Below are 22,734 nucleotides of genomic sequence, written 5' to 3'. Positions count from 1 at the left end.
AGGCAAGGCAGGCATGTTCTACGCATTTTCCGGAACGAACAGTCAGCAGGGGCTAGACAACAAAATTTGCGCAATTTTCTAGAGGAACGGGCCGGGTTGCATGAGGGGTCAGCAGGCAGGGATTGTGCAATTTTTCTGGGGAACTTCCAAGGAGACTGGTAGCCAGATCTGCACAATTCCTAGAGGGAACTGCCAGTTGGCTATTGGGGTCACTGGTAGCCAGATCTGCACAACTCCCAGAGGGAATTGCCAATTGGCTGTTGGGGTCACTGGTAGCCAGATCTGCGCAATTCCCAGAGGGAATTGCTAGTTGGCTGCTCAGTCACTGGCAACAGAAACTGCACAATTCCTGGAGGGAACAGGCAGTCTGCTGCTGGGAGTTGCTGGCTGGGAAAATTGCATTAAGGCCAGGAGGTCGGCCTGCTGATCATCTTTGCGCAATTTCTGAGCTGAGCTGACTGATGGGCAGTGGGAGGCCTGCTCATGAGCACTGCGCAATTTCTGAGATGAATAGTCGGTCGACTGTCTAGGTGGCCAACATGAGTGCTGATTAAAATGCTTGCGGGCAGCACAGCTTGAAAGAACTAGCTTGGTGCTTCTGCGCTATTCTGGTTGATAGTCGATCGAGTCGAAAGCAGGGTGATGGTCTGGCTGTCAGTGAAGAGTCTGGTCGTCAGAACTTCAGAAAAAATGACTAAGTGCGTGAACAGTCGAAAGATGCATAGGTGATCATCTGGCTGTTAGTGGAGAGTCTGGTCGTCAGAACTTAAGCAAAAATGACTAAGTGCGTGAACAGTCAAAAGATGCATAGGTGATCATACAGACACACACTTGCACGACTTGGCGAGAAAACCACCAAACCATTAGGATACACGTTAAACATGACTGACTGACGGTGCAAGCGACAAGCGAGACACTCGTGATTGATCGTTCATGAGCGAGACGACACTTGCGCGACAGTGAATGTCACTTCGTGTGTGAGTGCGACAGATGCTTTCATGACGAACACATCAAACACATACGAAGCAAAGACTTTGAGTGTAACCATAAATCGGTTGCAAGCATGACTTAGACATCAACATGCAGAGACTTGAGTGCAATAAACAAGCAAAGCGAATGTAAAGACTCACAGGACCTCACAGAGTGAACCTGAGTGTGTGCAGTCATCAAGTGAAACTCTCCAAGGGAGGCTCCGAAATTGGTGCAGGCCAAAATTTTGGAGGGTGGTTGTAGCCGCTACAACATGTCCTTATATTGTGAGACAGATCCAAGAGATAATGAAAATGCCAAATGAATCGAATAGTCCCTAAAGCAGCTTGACTTCTTGCGTTAATTTTTGCTTCAACTGCAGTTCGAATGGAAGACCGAAACCCTCAACTGTGCTTGTGTTGACCTTTGCTAGACTTGTAATGACCTTCGCTCAATAATGTAGACCTTTAATAACCTGTAATCTTTGTGTTCTTGTATAGATGCTACAGTAAGATGACTGAAGTTCAAATATTCTCTCTTGGATATTTCTTGGTCTCAAACCTGCAATTAAAGAAAAACAAGAACCAAACCCTTTACGTAAAGATTCTGCATTGATTTTCTCCATAGGGTGATCACAAAATTAAGAATTTTTTTGGATAATTTGTTAGATCTCATCTCTCGTATAGAAGGTTCATGACATCTCTTGATATATAGCTTAAGGAGCTCATATAAACGTTGGATGGGGATCCTTGATTGTAGGAGACACCACATACTTATGTAACGATATTTATCATTTGACCGTTAGGTGTTAAGGAGGGGCTTGATCATGTTAAATATTTTAAAATATGTATGGAGTAATTCGTAATATGTTTAGAATGTTAAATATTTTAAAATATGTATCATTTTATTCTAAGGTAAGTGGATCACTTTAATATTCCTCCTAATATTTGCATTAATACTTATTGACTTAAATTATTTCTTATTAGTGACATACCCTTAATAGCATTAATACTTATTGACTTAAATTATTTCTTATTACTGACATACCCTTAATAACTCTTCTTAAATTTGGTGTTAATTGCAATCAAACCAATGATTGGCTTAGTGCATATGGTCTTACCCGAGTGTGAAGTCAATGATTGGTTTACTACCTTTGGATCTTCAAGTTATTCAACTTATACGTGGTGAGATTACAGTGAGAATCCCTGTCATATATTGACAACCGTTGGTGAATAAGGTGTCATGTCTCTACCCCCTGGGGTTTTAGCCCACAAAACTGGGTCTTCAACTTCAACCTCAATTTTCTCTCAAACCAGGAGGAACCACGAGGCGTACCATATATCAATGGAAACATCTCGTCGAGGAGAATCTATCTAGAAGGATCTTGACACAAGATTCCATGAATTGCCATGTCAAATTTTCCATGGAATATCGGGGTAGCTCTTGGTGCTGCTTGGGTTGACATCAATGACAACCATGTTCAAGAATCTCCCCCTTTGGCATTGATGGCAACACAAGTACTCCCCCCGTGATCATAACTCCCCCTAACATCATGCTTCAAACCTTCCTAACACTTTCTCTCCCCCAAAGGGTAACTCCCCCTAACATGTTGCCTCTCTTGCAGACCTGTAACGTGCCTTAACTCTCCCTTTCGACTTGACTGGATAAAAAAATAGTCTAATGGGAATGTGGGAGAATCCCAAGCTTTTGGCGAAGGTACTCAAATGCCTCACGTGGTAAAGGTTTGGTAAAGATGTCAGCGATTTGTTCTTTCGTCCCAATGTATTCAATCTTGATGGTTTTCTTGGCAACCTGTTCTAGAACAAAATGGTACTTGTTCTTAAGGTGTTTCGTTTTTGAATGCATCATAGGATTCTTAGAGAAACTAATGGTGCTAGTGTTATCGCAGAAGATTGGAATGGGCTCATCAAACTTCACTTGAAGATCGTGCAAGTTTGTTTCATCCAAAGGACTTGGGTACAACAGGCTGCTGCTGCTATGTATTCTGCTTCCGCTGTGGATAATTAGATTTAAGATTATTTCTTGCTCAACTACGAAACAAGACAACCACCTAGGTAGAAGGCTGATCCATTAGTGCTCTTATGATCATCAACACTTCCTGCCCAATCTGCATCGGTATAAGCTTCAATGGTTAGCTCATTTCCTTTAGGATACCATAGTCCATATTTTGTTGTCCCCTTAAGATATTGAAAAATCCTTTTTACCGCAATGACATGGGATTCCTTTGGTGTTGCTTGGAATCTTGCAACTTGCCCAACTGCTTACATCACATCTGGCCTAGAAGCTGTTACATATAGAAGACTACCAATCATAGATCTATACATCCTCTGATCCACATCTTTGGATGAGTCATCTATGCTCAACTTGCAACCTGTCACCATTGGGGTGAGAACTGGCTTGCAATCTTCCATTTGAAATCTCTTCAACATTTCCTTGATATATTTGGTTTGACAGATAAATATTCCCTTGTCTTGCTGAGATATCTGAAGTCCCAAAAAGTATGTCAACTCAACAAGTAGTGACATCTCAAACTCACTTTGCATATTTGTACAAACTTTTTACTTAACTTGTCATCATTACTCCCAAAGATTATATCATCCACATATACTTCAATAATTGTCAGACTATCATGTTCAATCCTTACATAAAGGTTGCTATCCGCACTTCCCTTCTTGAATCCTTGTTGTTGCAAATACCTGTCAAGACGGGCATACCATGCTCTGGGTGCCTGTTTGAGACCATACAACGCCTTCTTTAACCTGCAAACATAATCTTTCTTGTCAGTGAGCAAAAATCCCTCAGGTTGTTCTATATATACTTCTTCTTCTAATTCTCCATTTAGAAATGCTAATTTCACGTCCATTTGATAAATTTTGATCTTTCTCGAACATGCATAAGCCAAGAACATCCTGATAGCTTCCATTCTAGCAATGGGAGCAAATGTTTCTTCAAAATCAATTCCTTCAACCTGTGCATATCCTTTGCAAACCAACCTTGCCTTGTTTCTGGTAACCTGTCCATCCTCATTTAACTTGTTCCTGAAAACCCATTTTGTCCCAATGACATTTTTATCTTTTGGTCGTGGGACCAATTCCCAAGTGTCATTTTTCTCAATTTGATCCAATTCTTCATTCATGGCAGCTACCCAATGTTCATCTTGATTGGCTTCTTCAAAATTGTTTGGCTCAAATGTAGCTAAAAGAGCAATATGGGCTTGTTGTGGTACACGAAGCTGTCGATTTTTTCTAGTTCCTATTCCTTCATTGAGATCCCCAATGATTTGATTTGATGGATGATTCTTTTGATACCATTCTTTGGGGGCCTTTGGGGGTGCTTCTTGTTCAACCTGTTGTTCGTCTCTTATCTCTTCTTGGTTGGTAGTTGTTTCCTTATTCAATTGTGCTTGCTCTAGGACTTCTTCTTTGACCCTTTCTAGTTCTGACTCGTGTATCTTTGATTTGCTTGAAGAGGAGCTTTCCTCATTAACCTTTGAGCCATAATCTTCATTAAATGTTACATTGATGCTTTCAACTATTCGTTTAAGTCTCTGATTGTAACATTTATAAGCTTTTCTTTTGCATGAATAACCAACAAAAATACCTTTGTCTACTCGAGAATCAAACTTTCCTGTTTTATGATCTTCTCTTTTAATATAGCATTTGCTTCCAAATACCCTAAAATATTTGACATTTGCTGGTCTTCCTTTCCAAAGTTCATATGGAGTCATATCACAATTGTTTCTAAGCAAACTTTTGTTCAAAATAAATACAACTGTATCAACTGCTTGAACCCAAAATTTGTCATCTAATTTTGAATCATTTAGCATTGTTCTGGCCATTTCTTGTACAATTCTATTCTTCCTTTCAACAACTCCATTTTGTTGCGGTGTTCTGGCTGTTGAGAACTGCCTTTTTATTCCATTTTCTTCACAAAAATGCTGAAATGCTTTGGAGGTAAATTCGCCGCTGTTATCAGATCTCAAACATTTAATCTTTAAATCAGTTTCATTTTCAACCATTTCCTTGTAGATCTTGAAACATTCAAATGCCTCAGACTTTTTCTTCAAGAAACTAACAGTTGTCATCCTGGTATAATCATCTATCATTAGCATAAAATATAATTCACCATTCAATCCTTTAGTCCTCATTGGTCCACATAGATCAATATGTCTTAATTCCAGTGGTTGTGATGTAATGTGTTCTTTTGTATTGAATTAGACTTTTATATGCTTGCCATGCCGACAATGTTCACATACACATTCCCCTTTTTACTTCCTTTCGAAGAAATACTATTCGGGCTTCTAGTTCTTCCCTTGCCTCATTACTTTCTTTTAACTCATCCTTATGTGATTCTTCAATTCTTTTGGCTTCTTCTAACTTTACTATGAGATTGATGATTTCTTCTTCATTCCTTTTGTTGAGATTCTTTACCTCCTTCAATCCAGTTTCTAGAGAATTAACATTTTTCCTTTCTGCTTTGAGTTCTTTTATAATTCTGACAACTTCGTTTTGAAATTCGGTTTCAGTCACTTCTTCTTCTTCATCTTCTTCTTTGTCAGATGCTTCCATCTTGTTATGCTTAGCCATAAATAATACTCTTTCTTTGGTTTCTTCATCTCTGTCACTTTCTTCTTCAGATGAGGAACTATCTTCCTTGGAGAGAGTTTTTCTTAAGCCCTTTCTTCTTACCTTAGTTGTTGAAATTCATTTGACCTTTCTTTCCTTTTGTAAATGTTTTACTTTTATGAGGACACTTAGCGGAAAAATGACCTATCTCACCACAATCAAAACATACTAATGGAAGTTTGCCTTTATACTTACCTGTGCCTCTTTTCATCTTCCTTGTAATGTACGCAAATTCTTCATCTGAAATTCCTACTTCTTCTTCTTCTTCCTCTTTGCAACAACTAGATCTAGGTTTGGATACCTGTTTGCCCTTAGGATTAAATCTTGATGGAAGAGTTTTGATGACTTTCCGAACAATGACCTTCTTATCAACTGGTTCTCCTAATCCTTCCAAGGCATTTGTTATTTCGTCTACAAGTTGAAAGTAAGCTGTTGTGTTCTCATCTCCTTTCATCCTTAGCTGTTCAAATTGAGCTCTGTAAATTTGAAGTTTTGCTTCCTTGATCTTTGAGTCTCCTGGATATATATTCTGAAGCTTGTCCCATGCCTCCTTAGCTGTTTTACAAACCAATACCTTAACATAGACAGTTTGAGTGAGTCCACTTATAATGGGATCCTTTGCTTTAGCATCATTTATGATATTTTTCTTACCTTGTTCATCTTTTGGTGCTTGGTAGCCCTGCTCGACAATTTCCCAAACTTAATATCCTTGCGCAAGTAAATGAACTTGCATCCTTCCGCTCCAAAGTTCATAGTTATCTCCATTAAATAGAGGAACTCTATTCTTGGTGTACTCCATGATCTCCTTCCAATTGTTAAACTACTACTGAAGGAACCAAGCTCTGATACCAATTGCTAGAAATACTGAGAGGGAGGGGGGGGAGGTGAATCAGTATTAGCAATTAGCACTTTATTAATCTTTTTAGAGCATTAGTTAATCTTCAATTATTATTATTATTGTTTAGTAAGAGAAGTAAACAACAATGCAAAAATAGAGACAGTAGGCACAAGATTTTTAGGTGGAAAACCCCCTCTAGGTCAAAAACCACCGAATGCTTTTCTAATAAGTTCTTTAATCTTCAGTGCCAATTGAAAAGAAAACTATGACTTCCTAGAACTCTAGAAAAGCATTCTTCTCCAGCTCCCACTGGAAGGATGCCCTAACGCCTTGGTTTTATCAGCAGTCAGCTGAATGGATGCCCCAACACCCTAGCGAGCCCCAACTCACCCTAGCACCACCCTACCACCTTGAAGTGTTTACATGCCCCAACCTGTAGGTGACTTCATTCACCTGCCTAGCACCACCCTACCACCCTATAAAGACAAAAATTAAATACAAAAGTGTGGACTCCCGTACCAGGGACAATGATCCACGTTACAATGATATTACAATGATTTTCTTTGACTAACTGACACACTAGGACCTAAACCCTTGTCCCGACAAACTAAGAACCCTTGTCCCAACAACAAACCAAAGCCCTTTTCCCAAAACAAATTTGCATTCTTCAACTCTAGGCAATGACATAGACTCTTTACAAATGTGGGCTCCTTTACAAGGGATAATGACCCTTTTACAATGATGTTTGAAAAATAACACAGACTCTTGGACATACTACTTACAAGACTTATAATGTTTATACAATGACTTGTTTAATGACCTGTCTCTTCTGCCTTGTTGCTGATTTAAAACTGGTGATGAAACTGATGTATCTGATGTACTGCAACACTGAGAGATGCCAATCTTTTGCACTGTCCCACAACAATCTGTCCTTCAATAATGCTTTTGCCTCAATAATATGTCAACCATGTTCTTGATGATTAGGCTGTACTGAGCTAAAGAAAGTCTTACTGCTTTGATGTTTTTGATCTTATTGTCACTGTATTGTTGCTGTTGTCACTGTTGTAGGATTCTCATACCTGAAAAGAAACAAACGAAACTCCCATTTCCCAAGACGAGACCCAATCCCAAAAATAACAAAAATACCCTTCAATGATACTTTACCTCTGTCACAATACACATGTAAGTACAAAAAATGTATATACAAGATTTATAAATTAAATGACAATAGTATGTACTTGAAATGAGCTTGTGCCTTGTGTTCTTGACTTGTCCAATTAATATAGTTAATCTAAGACTGGACTGACTGTTAACTAAGGCAGAGCTAAGGAATACTTTTCATACTACAACAAATAAGCTATACAAGAATCTTAATCAAGAACTAACTTATGACAGACCCTAACCAATGTGACTACCTTGACTTGACACAGTTCTAAATACTTGCTTAAATGCAACACAACACTATTATACTAAATGCAGTCCTTAACTTAATTTGACACAGTCCTAATTAATAGCCCAAACATAACACTCAGATTTAACACATCACAACAAGCTGTTAGTCCCCTCTACTTGACTTGATACAGTCCTAACTAGTATACAGACCTTAAAACAATGACAGGAAGAAGCACACCAATTAATTAAAAATCAAATTTTAACAATAATACTTACCACTACAGTTTGTCCGATGTATCTTCTTGCAGCTTAGTTAAAGATATTTCCTTATATTGAGATAGATCCAAGAGATAATGAAAATGCCAAATGAATCGAATAGTCCCTAAATCAGATTGACTTCCTGCATTAATTTTTGCTTCAACTGCAGTTCAAATGGAAGACCGAAACCCTCAACTGTGCTTGTGTTGACCTTTGCTAGACCTGTAATGATCTTCGCTCAATAATGTACATTGTAGACCTTTAATGACCTGTAATATTTGTGTTCTTGTATAGGTGCTACAGTAAGATGAGGGAAGTTCAAATATTCTCTCTTGGATATTTCTCGGTCTCAAACCTGCAATTAAAGCGAAACAAGAACCAAACCCTTTACATAAAGATTCTGTGTTGATTTTCTCCGTAGGGTGATCACAAAATTTCGATTTTTTGTTGTTGTTGGATAATTCGTTAAGATCTCATCTCTCGCATAGAAGGTTCATGGCATCTCTTAATATATAGCTTAAGGATCTCATATAAACGTTGGATGGGGATCCTTGATTGTAGGAGACCACATACTTATGTAACAATATTTATAATTTGACCATTGCAGGGGCTTAATAATGTTAAATATTTTAAGATATGTATGGAGTAATTCATAATATGTTTAGAATGTTAAATATTTTAAAATATGTATCGTTTTATTCTGAGGTAAGTGGATCACTTTAATATTCCTCCTAATATTTGCATTAACACTTATTGACTTAAATTATTTCTTATTAGTGACATACCCTTGATAGCATTAATACTTAATTGACTTAAATTATTTTTTATTAGTGACATACCCTTAATAACTCTTCTTAAATTTGGTGTTAATTGCAAGCAAACCAATGATTGGCTTAGTGCATATGGTCCTACTCGAGTGTGAAGTCAATGATTGGTTTACTACCTTTGGATCTTCAAGTTATTCAACTTATACGTGGTGAGATTACAGTGATAAGCCCTATCATATATTGACAACTGTTGGTGAATAAGGTGTCATGTCTCTACCCGTTGGGGTTTTAGTCCACAAAACTGGGTCTTCCTCCAAAAAGAGGGGGTGAGGCTACTCCCTCATGCGGGTGGATCCATAAGGGAAACTACAGCTCCTAAGCTAGGATTTTAGAGACCAAAGTGTGTGCTAAAAAACAATGAACTGTAACAAAATAACATTGTTGAGGTGAGCAATTTGTTTCAATTTTTATATCTTTGTTTTGTTCTAATTACATTCCATTGCTTCAAATTTATGTAGGGAATGGTGGAACCATGCTAGTCATGTATTATGGAAAGGGTATCATGTGGCTTGGAGTTAGATTGATGTTATGCTTTTTGATCGAGTACCATCTATCTATGGATGCTTACTTCTTGAGTTGAAATGGTAAGAAATATGACTCTCTAGTCTTTTGTTGGTTCTAGCTTACAAAACTCATGTTTTAGTTCTTAAAAATGCAAATAGAATATAACAAACAAATATATTTCTAAATGGATGAAAGTTAGAAGAAAAGTAGATTGTGGTTTGTGTATTGAATTTACTTCAAATTTCGATCAACGATTTAACTGAATTTTCCCATATTAATGTTCATGCCATTGAATTTCTTCACAAGCTACATAAACTTCATTGGTAATTTTAGAAATGTACAAGGTTCCATCAAGTTTCCAAGATGAGGGAGCGGGAGAGTGGGGTAGGTGACGTCTGGGAGCATTCCCAAGTTCTAGGGAAATTTAGGGGGGATAGGAGGGGGGAAGAGGGGGGTATTGGGGTCACCGTCTCTAAAGTTACAAAATTACAAATAATAATGAGAAAATCATAAAAATAACAATTCATCCCATGTAAATTCATCATTGTGCAACCTAGTGGAAACATTGTAATCATGCTAATCCTAAAATCCTAAAAACTGTTAAGTCTACTAAATTGTAACTGGGATATGGAATTATACTTTCTCCTAATGAAGTCTGATGAGGTTGGAACCACTCTCAAACATCTTGAAACAATTAATGGTAATGTTAAAAGAAAAGGTAGATAAAGGAGAATGTCAATTTTACTTTAAAAATTTAATATTACCATTAACTACCAGGGTTACAAACTCCTCAAAGTTCTATCATCTACCTTTCTTCTATCTTTAGAGGATAATTGGACAAAAAAAATTAGGGGGTTGCCTAGGTGTCCCCCTTCTTTGGGGATTGGGGGGGGTGCCTAGATACCCTCCCTTTGGGGAACATGTCCCTCACATTAGGGAAATGTTTCCCCATGCATTTCCCGGAGTTTCGCCGAAAATGGGATGTAGGGAAACATTTCCCTAAGCACCACTGCCACCTCTGAAGCATGGGAAATGCGGGGGTCATGTCCTTGTGGAACACTGGAAATATATCGCTCTTATGATGGGTGCCATTTCCTTTTTATAGATCCATTTAGTGCGTTTCCAGTCTAAGTTAGTGCGTGAGTTAGGAATTGCATTCTTGATGGTGGAGTAATGTTATAAGAACCGGATCAGATTGGATTGAATTGGTTTGTTGGACCAGCTTTGGGAAAAAAATGATTCGAAGCGAAGTCACAGACAAACAATCGCTAGTTTGGTATTGAACCCGCTGGTTCCATATGATGCCATACATAGCGACTTGGGGGCCCAAAAAAGTCATTTTTAATTTTTTTTCATGATATGGTCCAGATCTAAAACAACCCAAGGCCCCTTTAAAACCTATTTAAAGGCATCGTCCCTTTCTTATTTCACTCACACTATTCATTTGAGCTTCTTGAATTTCTTGAGCCGAGTCTTTTGAGGGGGTTTGGAGAGATATTTGCGATTTTGTAGGGTTGTTTATAGGAGGTTCTTGGGTAGATTTGGGGAGTTGGTTGAAGGGCTGAGTTGGAGAGCTTTTGGACTGAGTTTGTTGGGGAGATTTGGAGTTGTTTCAAGAGTTTCTTTCCAAAGATCTTGGGATGTTTTTGGAGGCAATTGAAGGGGTTTTTGAGTAGTTTTTCTTCAATTGTTTGGCGCTGGTCTTTGTTGAATAGGTTGTCATTGATGTCAAAGTGGGAGTAGTTGCAGGATGTCGAGCAGGTGTGCAACACATCATTGATGTCATAGCAAGAATAGGGATGCAGGGGATAATGCAGTGAAAGGATGTAGTGAAGAAACCCTAGCCCTAGGGTTTGGTTCCTTGGACAATGGTCATGCCCCGTACTTAGTTGTTATTTTTGGAGCATCATATCAGTGTGCTTGCCTCGGAGACCCTCGCCATTTGATTCTACACATCGAGTTGATTCCGGTGGTATGTGGAGCGTCTCGTGGGCCCTCACAATTTGAGAGATACACACAATTAAAGATGAAGCTCTAGTTAATGGTCCCAAAACCACGAGTGTTGTTGAGGTGGCATCACAATTATCATGAGGACCAATAGTGATGACATATGGCTAAGATAGGGTTCATTAAATATATTTATGAAATATGTCATATATGGAGAAATGTTATGTGGAGAGTTTGATTTGTGGCCCCACAAGTCAAAAGAGGAATTAAAATAAAATTCATAAGGAGGTATTTCATTGAAAATTAATTTAACGATATGACCTAAGTTTGAGAAGGATGTTTATTAAATAAAAGATTTATTGGTCAAAGGGAAGATTTAATTTTTAAATTCAATTTAGTTTTGAAATGAATTTCTGTCCAAAGGATGAGTCGGCTTCCTTGAAGGATTGAAATTAAAAATTTAATTTAATTTAAATTTCTCCCTCCATGTCTAGTCGACTGACCCGTCTAGACAATCATTAAAATCTATATATTGTCTCCGTCCAGCTCTCCATAGACGTACTTTGAAAAGAAGTTTCTTTTTCTTCGATTCTGTGGAGGAGAGGAAGACCCAATGAACGATAGAACTGAAAGTGGTATTTGATTTTGTTTAATTTTTTTTTTGAGGGGCTACGTTTTGGGGTTTCGCTGGTACCTTGCACGTGTTCATCCCCTGACGTGTTGAGCTGTTTAGTGCTTTATGCTGGTCCAAGATTCTGCTAAGACAAGTCCCGTTCTGAAGCTGACAAGTGAAGGAAATTCCTTAGGACTTCGCTGTTCTTACAGGCGAAAGTCACTTATTCTGAAGCAACACATTTGTCTGCGGCCAGAAGAAATTGGAGGTATATTCACTTTTGTTTTTACGGCTCCGTGCTTCTTGGCATCACATTTATCTACCAAGTTGTAGCTCACATCGATGGCACCAAAATGATTTACAGACGTGAGGCTTTTTGGAGATTTTGCACTATAACCTAAACAATAATTCTTGTTGAGGAGATGAGTCTCTACCAAGGCCAACTTCTGCATATAACGTAACACCTGGGCCGAAATTTTGAATTATATGGGTCAAATACCAGCATCTCTTTTGGGCAGGTTGAGTTCCAGCTGAAGAGGGCCTGCATTCCTTTGTACCTGGGCCAAGTTTTGACAATGAAATTCCACCCTCTGGTAGGCCAAAGTCCCTGTAGGCAGAACTTCCTTAGAGGGCTGTGCATACCTCTGTTTTTTGGTGTATGGGCTTAGCATCGTTCCCAGCTTTGGCATGATGGGCAATGTTATCTCTTGACAGGTTGGTGGTATTTTCTAGAGTGCTGAATAGATAAGTTATTGTGGCCATATTTCCCACCTCCAGACTGTCCAGAATTTGGAGTAGCTTTATAAGATTCGTTTCCAGTAGTGAATAATCCTGCTTGGTCAGAAAGTGGGAGATGTATGCCAACGACCTGCATTAAAAAAATTGACATGACAAAGATCCCAAGCAAGGATTTTTGACAGTTACAAACATAGCAGTTATCTAGCAATAGTACAGTGTTGACTGTCTTAATGTGTCCCTGGAATAGCAATAGAATTGTGACCTTGATTTGAGGCTTGGAGATAACCTCATATGTGTAACGCTCCATCTGGTGCATTAATCTGGTCTATTGGGACTAGGATCTGAGCTATTTGTGTGGATACTCAATGAGGGTTGTATTAATGCATGAAGCCAGAAACATTACCCTTTGACATTGCATTCTGAAATGTGACAATGAACCTTGATTAAGATTGGGCTCTGTTTATGACTATGTGAAAACCCCTTTTGAAGATATGATTGGTTGCTCCAAAAGATTGAGAAGAAGATAAAATAGTGGTATAAATTGTTTTTGTACATTGCAGTGTTGCGGGGGAGGCCCCCCCCCTCTCGATCCCGCTCCCAATCTGCGCTCCGGGCGGGAGCGACTCAGGAGCGGGTTGGGAGCACGCTTCCGAAATCGCTCCCCGAGCGGGAGCGATTTCGGGAGCGCGCTCCCTTAAAAAAACTTCCGCTCCCTGGTTTTTTTCAATTCGATATAGGGAGCGTTGCTCCCGGTGCTCCGGGAGCGACGCTCGGAAAAACGCGCAGTTAAAAAAAGTTTTCGGCAGAAAAAAAAGCGATTTTTGTGGAAATAAAGTGAGGGAGGGAGGGTTAAATAGACCCTCCCTCATTCATTTCATCATTGTAATGAGAGTGAGAGAGAGTGTGAGAGAGAGTGAGAGTGACAGTAAGAGAGTGAGGAGCAAGGAGAGAGCAAGGAGCAAGAGATTGAGAGAGCAGGAGAAAGCAAGGAGCAAGGGGAGATTGGATGCCAAAGAGGGAGCAATTTTTTTTTTAATGTTCATTCCTAAATAAATAAATAATTTTTTTTTCTCTATTTCCCATTCCCATTCCCATTCCATTTTTTTAAATTTTGCAGATCCAAAACTTCAAATTTCAAACATCATGGTTATATTTCTTGGCATTTTTTTCTTTTTGGTTCTTTTTTTGGTTATTATGGTGTTGGAGAGTAGAAAAGGGAGGGTTGAAAATAAAGAAGGGGATGAAGGAGGGGGTCATAGTGGATTTGATGAAAACCCCGGTGAGGAAGAGCTGGAGGAGAGTGAACATGAGTCAGCTCAAAAAACTAAACAAGACAAAACTCCATTGTGGAAGTATGTTAATAGCCTTGAAGCAGGGAAAGGGGGTGGAACCACTAGATTTCGTTGCCCCCATTGCAACAATAATTACACAGGTTCATACACCCGTGCCAGAAAGCACCTTTGCAGGAAAAGGCCATGGGATGGAGATAAAGAAATAGGAATCAAAACTTGTTCAAGTGTGTCAGTAGTAGATAGAGCCAAATACATAAGGGAAGAGGAGGAAGCCCAATACAAATCTAAAAAATCAAAGGGTTTCTTTGAACCAAGCTCACAATGACATGCACAAAGAACTCCTTCAGCATCCTCCCAAGGCAGTGGATATGGAGGCACAGGGTCACCGGGTTTAAGGCATAGAAGCATTTCATATTTCCTTGATGAAGGGTGTAGGAATGATGTGGATTCAAAAGTTTACAGGTTTCTCTATGCATGTGGGATACCATTCAATGTTCTTCGCTCACCTTATTGGCACTAAATGGTTTCTGCCATAAATGATGCCCCTAAAGGATACAAGAGCCCTGGGTATGACAAGGCAAGAACCGTTGGACTTGATCATGAAAAAGCAAAAATATCACATTCTTTGAATAGAATGACAAGTTCTTGGATTGGCCATGGGGTGTCCATTGTACTTGATGGATGGACAAATGTAAAAGGCAAGCCATTGATAAATGTTCTTGCTGTGTTTGTTAGTGGTGCCATCTTTCTTGTAGCATATGATTACTCAGACAAGTTCAAGACCGCCATCAACATTGCAGAACCATTACTTGAAACAATTGACCGTATTGGGCCATACAATGTCATTCAAGTCATCATTGATAATGCTCCTAATTGTAAGGCAGCGGGACCAATTATTGAGGATAAATACTCCAACATATTTTGGTCTGGGTGTTAGGTTCACACAATGAACCTTTTGATGCATGATATTGTTAAGAACAAAAATGAACAATACAAATGGATTGGTGATTTGTACAAGAAAGGCAAACAAATGATAAACTTTATTACAAATCATAGAAATACCCATGGCCTTTTCCGCAGTCACTCAAGATTGGTGTTGTTGAAGATTTTGAGGACTAGATTTGGTAGCTATTACCTCACCTTTAGGCGCCTTTTGAGGGTAAGAGAGTCATTGGCTAGCATGGTATCAAGTCCACACTAGCAGGTATTAAAGGAAAGGGCTACAAATGCAGCTGACAGGCAAGGTTTTGAACAGGTGGAGGAGGCCACTCTTGATGGTATGTTTTGGGCATGTGTGAGGCAAGTATTGGATTTCACCAAGCCCATTTATCACATGATTCGGTTTGCAGATACATATAAACCAGTGATTGGCAAGGTGTATGAGCAGATGGATACCATGTTGGGGCAAATAAAAGATATTGTTCATAACAATGATCCCAACTTGTATAAACTGATTCACGATTGTGTGTGTATACGGTGGGATAAACTTAATGTTCCACTACATTGCTTGGCGTATATCCTTACGCCAAAATACTACTCTACATCTTGGTTGGGCCAACCTGCACCAGGGGGTGGGGTTAGGGTCAAACCCCATATAGATGAAGAGGTATCTACAGGGTATTTGCAAGCATTAGAAAAGTTGATACTTGACAGGGAGGAATGTGCTAGTGTGCGTCTTGAATTAGGTAGATACTTCAGTGGCATTGGCTTGTTTGGTACCTTTCATGCAAGGGAAGATAGAGACAGATTTGATGCTCTCACATGGTGGGAATCATATGGCGGCCATGGACTTTTGCCAAAATTGGCAAAAAAAGTTCTCTCATAGGCTGTAAATACTTCTTCTGCAAAGAGGTGTTGGAGCACCTACAGCTTCATACATAATGTGAAAAGAAATAGACTCAATGAAAATCGACGGAACGCTTGGTTTATGTGCACTACAACTTGAGGAGGATGGCACTATACATCTTGAAGAACTGGAAGCGAAACTTATGAGAGAGGAAAATGAAGCAACAACCATGCCACCTCCACCATCCAGTAGCAGTGCTCGAGTTCCGAGTCTTGTTCCTTTGTTGTCGCCGCCTCCATCTACACCCTCATGTGGAGGGCATGTGCCTTCTGGTTCTGGTCTTTGGTCTGTGCGGGAGGAGACTCCTAGAAGACCACCACGACTTGCTCATACATTAGACACTTCTCGTGGCAAGGGCCACATGAAGTAGTAGATAATAGATTTACAGTTTACGTGTCTTTTCTAGTTTCTATTTGTTTTCATAACTGTTGAGTCTTGACTCTTTCATATCATAATGATATTTTTTGTAAACAATATATGATTGTGACAATTTAAGTTTGAAGTTGGCAATTATAACTCATTGGTAATGATTCTGAATTATGAATATGATGCTTCGTGAAAGTTGTTTCATTTCATTTCATAATTCATTTTGTAACATTTCATTTCATGTTACATATTATTTTTTGTAATGGTTAAAGTTTAAACTTAGCTTACAAGTACAACTTCGGTGATCAATGATGATAAATGTTATATATTGAATTTTCAATTTTGAAAGCTTGAAGTTGAAACTTTAAGATTAATGAATCATGATTCACGAGACCCAATATGTTGTATGTTACTAACTTGTGGAAGTGGTTGATCAAGATTATAACTTCTAGATGATTGATGTTATATGGTTCAATGATCAATCTATGTTTTTTTATGTTTTTATATCTAATTCATCGTTCTACATGTTTTTGTTGACATATATGTATCAAAATATAAAAGTATAACAAATATATATATTATATAAAAATCGCTCCGGGATTCGCTCCCAAACCGGGAGCTTTTGAAAATGTCGCTCCCGCACCTGTTTTCGCTCTGGCTCCCAAGTAACATTGGTACATTGCAATAACCAGTCAATGAATGGGTCAAATTTGCTAATAAAGAAGAGACTCATATTTATTGTGAACCTATGTTGCAGGAAACACCAGTTTTAGTGGTGTACTAGTACCCGGGATGACCCGAAAGGGGCTTGAAACGTTGCCAGTGGTACCGTACGGCATTTCACGATTTCGAAACGCCAGACGGTATGACTGGTGGCGCTTCGGCAGGGTTTCGACTGCGACAATCCGAGTTTCGGCGGCCAAAAAGAAACATAAACATTTATTTAAGCCTTTTTCGGCCATCTCAATGAGTAGAAAGAGGGCATGGGCCCCATCTAGCACCAAAACACACTAATAAACAAATTTTTATGTGGTTGTTAGTTAAATTTAATAAAAAAAATTACAAATGGAATTATGTGCATTAAAACCTACGCTTGTATCTCGTAGGGGTGAAGAATATACAAGTGGACCTCATAAAGAATGGGATGTGTATGCGGTACGTTCAGATTTAGAGCTCTCCCTTTCTGTTCTTGATATTTGTGCTAGTGGTGATGCAAGTGCATTTCGAAGCACTAGTAGAGTTGCCTCTTTTGCTGAACAAGCATCTTGTTCTATCTTTGCTGATGAGGATGAGTTGTATTAGTAATGATATATTAATGTAGCCATGATTGTCTTTAGTTCATGTTTTATTTCAGTTTTAGCACATATAACCTCACATATAAAGGCTGATTTTGGAGTCTTGGATGTAAAGCCTCATCTATAAAGGCTAATTTTGGATATTTGCATCATGTAATCATCTGTTGGAGTTAATATAAATTTGGATTTCCTTCTAAAATGTCATTTATATGTCTCATTCTTTCTTTTCTTGCAAAATAATGTGTTATAATTTATTTAATATTGATATATATATATATATATATATATATATATATATGACGTTTCGGCTGTTTCCATTTTCCGGGGGTCGCGTTTCGGGCCGTCCTCGTTTCAGAAACCTCTAGACATTTTGGCATTTCGTGCAACTTAGCTGTGAACATATTGTAGAAGTTGTCTTAACATATGACCTTGTCATGGAATGGAGTATGCGCGCTAAATGTTGAGCTTAATTCGAAGAGGCTATTTCTCAAGTCGTTGATCTATCTTTTCTTCTATTTTGTGAATTGGTTGCATAGCATTTGGTATTAGAGCTTTGGATTCTAGGGTTTCACTGCTTCAAACAAGTCATCTTGGTATTTTCGTTATAACTTTTTATTCGATGAGGCTTCAGAAGCTGAAATTTCGACCATGTGGAGCAGACATCTTAGTGAACTTTGTGTAAAAAATTCAGATGTTGGTTCGCTATATTTTTTGAGATATGGTTTGAATAAGTTAGGGTTTTTGCAGACTCCAGAATTCAACGTCAAACAAGTGACTTAGGGAAAATTGTCATAACTTCCTCTCTGAGCTTCGGATTTGAATTCCGTAAAGGTGGCTGAAAGTGCACGGGCTATAGCTTTTCATGTATAATTTTCAAGGCCGAAGGTCGAAATAATGACACGTGGAACTCCGTACAAGTTCGCTCTACGGAACTAGTCTATAATCAAGTTATCGTGGGATATTGGGCATAATTTTTTCTTGGAGAATCCAATCTTGGTTGGACTTGTGGCATTGGAAAGAAGACTCATAGGACTACCATAGGATGAAATTTCAGACCTTGGAAATCTGAAATTACAAGATACAACAATTTGAATATCGAGCTCCCAAAAAAAAGAAAAAAATGTGTGTATTTTTTTTTTAAATTGCATAAATTTTCCATCCAAATATCCTTTAACTATTTAAGTTGATAATGTAACGAATAAAACCCACCTGTATCACTAAACTATACACGCCACAATCCCATTGACGGATATTCCGTCACTTCTTTCCTTCCACATTTGAATCCAAATCCCGGAATTCCTTAATTCTCTCTCTTCTATTTCCGAGAGAGAAGAAAGGATTCTATCCATTCTAGTTTTAGAAATTCTAGGTTGTTCTTTCTCTTTATCAAGGAATTTTTTTGCTCAACTCCTCTAATCTTCTAATTGAATTCTTTCTAATTCATTTTAGAAAGATCTTCCTCTTCCAGGAAGAAAAAGAGCCATAAACTGGAATGGCTCCATATTCTTAGCTCTCAATCTTTGTTGATCTCTTATAGTAATCACATCTTGAGGTTTGCAAGGGTAACTTGGTATATCTACCATATGGTCATTGACCCGGATATGTCCATGATTCACTAATTGTCTAGCTCCGGGAATGGTGGGAGCCATACCCAATCGAAAAAGAATATTATCCAAACGCATTTCAAGTAATTGCAATAGGACCTGACCCGTTGAGCCTTTGGCTCTTCTAGCAATACGAACATATTTCAGCAAATGCTCTCAGGCATAACTTTTCTCCATCCGTTTCGTATCAGCTCAGCCCGGAGTTTCCAGTATAGCGATCCTTACCCTACGAGCTACTATAATATATGTTCTCAACTTGATATCTATAAAGATAGATGGATCATCCATATCCAATTTGTTGTCCATCTACCATAGTAGACTCACTCATTCATATATGATGAGGGGGCCCTTTTAACTTAGCGGTAGAGTAACGCCATGGTAAGGCGTAAGTCATCGGTTCAAGTCCGATAAAGGGCTCATGTTTCCCACGAAGAAAGAAGGCTCAGGTGTCCATTTCTATTACATAGATAGAAATATTTTCACCGAAATATGAAAATGACAACAAATCGGATTCGGATCCAGTCCGTTTTTTATCTTCTTTTATGAGGCGAACGACGGGAATTGAACCCGCGCGTGGTGGATTCACAATCCACTGCCTTGGTCCACTTGGCTACGTCCGCCCCGGAAAAACCAATTTATCTATCTACAGTCATTTCTTCCAAGAATAAAAAATGAGCTAACGTTTGTTCTTATGTGGGTCGTCGGTGACCTCTGATAGGGGATCAAAGCAAGATCGATGACTAACTCTCAACTCTCGAACAAGTTGTATGGCTTATTATCAAATATGTGATAAATATGAAGTATTTTGTATTTCTCCCGGAGAAATATCCCGATCCCATCTTCCCTCCGTTCTTTTGAACGTGAAAGAAGAATCTTTCTTCTTTCGTATCGATCCTTTGTCTATTCACTCATGGGCGATAATTATTGTTTTTCCCTATTAGATTTTAGTTTTCAACTAACACAGTTTTACAGATTGGTTTGGTAGATCCCACGTTATTTGAGTTGTAATGAACGGGCCATAACCATTAAAATGGTTCGGTGTAAATGGAATAGATCGAGATCTATCTCGATATTTATTGTATGTTTTATCTTGATACTAAGATCTTGTCCATCTCAACAACTCTGGGCAGGGTATTTGATCGGAGAGTCGTTGTTTAAAATGATCAAGGTTGTGGCTGTGTCGACAAGTTCGACCCTATTCGCTTATCATATATTCAGATTCGATGAATCTAGACCATTTGAACTTGTATCCTTCCTTCTCGTATTAGAAGGTATAGGGTTTTCCAATCTGGAAAATTTTGTTATCTTACATGCACGGTTAGGATACAATCAAGTTCTTTGTTATATTATTATGCAGATTATGGGACAAAGATACAAATTTAAAGGCTCATCTACCGACGGAGATAGTGAACATTTGATGAATCAAATATAAATTTGATTGTTGTCTTTCAGTTAATTCGTTTGAAAGTTTAGATCAAGCGAACAGAATTGGTAGGCGTCAATCGATCCGTGGAACGTATCAAATCTTTCACATATAAGTTCGTTATGAGATGAGCCCACTCATCTCACAATGATATAAAATCATTTCGGACAGATCTATTGCCGAGTAGAGATCTATTTGTAACGGGGCAGAAAGCAGCTTCTTTTGGGTCGTTGTCCACATAATTTCTGGACAAGGGGTAATAGTTTCTTTCTTTCGTCCCAACCCAACAGACTTCTTTATTCTATTGTTTGTTCCAGAATGCATTCCATGAAATATGTGTATTCTATAAAATAGTGGGGTAGATTAAAGCAAACGTTGGTCCAGATGTAGATCTAATATGCATAGCCGGTAGATTGCATTTTTGTGAGATGTTACCAGAACGGAACTAGAGGCAAGGAAGAGTGTTTGTCCCAATATGAAAATCTTGGGTCTCAAAAACCATGTGATGATCTTAGGTGAAGAAAGAGAACGAACCAAAGGTTCGCCTTTAGCTAGGATGGATCAACTCCAGAGAATTTCTCTGCCCAGGTATTCGGAATATCCGTCGTACTTGCCACTTCTATGGTTCAAAAATAGGCTCGATTTACCGCACATAACTTATTGTAGAGAATCCTAGTTGATCAAGATCTTCGTCCCGATATTTAGCAAAGGGATAGATACATCCGGGATTTTCGATTGAACGGAAATTTTGTTCAACCCCAACGAAATGCGTTGCGTTTGGATGGAGCTAAAAGTCACATGTCCGATCGATACTTTGACTGCTCTATGGATTGCTTGGAACATATGATATTCGAGAGAACTCTTGAATTTTTCGAAGAACTAGCGATAAAAAAAAATAAAAATAGTTTATAGGTTTGATCATCTGGTATCGGATCAATCTCGATCGATCCAAAATACTAATATGCCTGCTCTGGTCCAACGTTCCCATCCATCGATCTAGATAAGGACATGAGATTGATATGATTTGAAAGACTTTTCAAGGCCAAGTCATAGGGACGGACTATGAGGGGATATATATAAATAGTATCACTTAGTGGAATGTATAGGGCTATACGGGCTCGAACCGTAGACCTTCTCGGTAGAACAGATCAAAGTTCTTATTATCAAAATAATTTGAACTGTTCCAAGAACCCAACATGCATTTTCTCGCATTGGGCTCTTTCATTAACTGATGGAAAGATTGGTTAGTCTGCCATTCTCCTCTTTCCGGTAAGATACTAATATGGTTCCGTGTGCTCCAAATTCTTACCCTTCGGAAGCAATCCCAAAGTTATTCAAAAGGTTTTTTTGACGTAGGTCTGCCTTGCTCGGGCATAGATTGACTCAAATAGAGTCTCTTGTATCGCTCCAAAAGTAAAATATGACACTTCATACACCTAAAAGTTCATAGAGCGAAAAGAATCTATTTTGAGGTCCCCGTATTATACTCATTATGCCTGGCATTGAACAGAGCTGGGATTGACCATATCAATTAGATCCGTAATTCGAATCAGATCGAACTTAATCTTTGTCATGCTATTGTTCCCCAGAGAAACAAATTTATAGAGTAAGACTATTTCACATAGAATCTATTTCGTGGATCGGACGAATCGATAAACTCTCCCGAAAACCATTGGTGCACGTGTAAACGAGGTGCTCTACCTTGCTGAGCTATAGCCCTTCCTTGCCAGTCTTGGTGATACACTACTATACTAACCAGATGGATCACTTTATGTCAAGGTAGATATTTCATGATCCAATACTATGATCCAATACGTTCCAATAAGTTCGATCTGTGCCAGGGACACATACATTGTCTATACATTTAATTCGATTTCGATTTAGAATCGTTTATAAATCCAACTCTACCTATCAGAATAAATGACCCACTTAACTCAGTGGTTAGAGTATCGCTTTCATACGGTGAGAGTCATTGGTTCAAATCCAATAGTAGGTAAACATATTAGATGCCATCGAGTTTTCAATGGTATCTAATAAGTTTTACTCCACGTGTTTGGATCGAGGCGGAACATTGAATCCATTTTTCAGATCATTATAGAAAATGTTAATTAGAGACGGGGGGGCTAGCATTGATAGCCTCTAATCGGGTTCTAGCCCTTTTCAGAGCTAAATCAGC

General features: G+C 38.6%; 1 protein-coding gene across 6 annotated transcripts in view; it reads left to right on the top strand.

Moving 5' to 3' along the window:
* LOC149153182 (putative pentatricopeptide repeat-containing protein At3g23330) overlaps positions 1 to 22,734 on the top strand; it is a 206,211-nt gene that overhangs the window by 35,048 nt on the left and 148,429 nt on the right. For 5 of the 6 annotated variants that reach the window (XM_089443280.1, XM_089443278.1, XM_089443277.1 and 2 more), the window contains exon 3: positions 9,389 to 9,514. In XM_089443280.1, the coding sequence (XP_089299406.1) occupies positions 9,389 to 9,409 (21 nt within the window). In that variant the 3' untranslated portion in view covers positions 9,410 to 9,514. Of the gene's footprint in view, positions 1 to 9,388; positions 9,515 to 22,734 lie in introns of those variants that run through there. The other variant, XM_089443276.1, reaches the window with a different exon arrangement.

The sequence above is a fragment of the Pinus tabuliformis genome, chromosome 9, assembly GCF_031772625.1.
Source record: "Pinus tabuliformis cultivar Carrire ecotype Pingquan chromosome 9, CPIR1, whole genome shotgun sequence".
Lineage (NCBI taxonomy): Eukaryota > Viridiplantae > Streptophyta > Pinopsida > Pinales > Pinaceae > Pinus > Pinus tabuliformis.
This window is presented reverse-complemented; position numbering and strand designations above follow the sequence as displayed.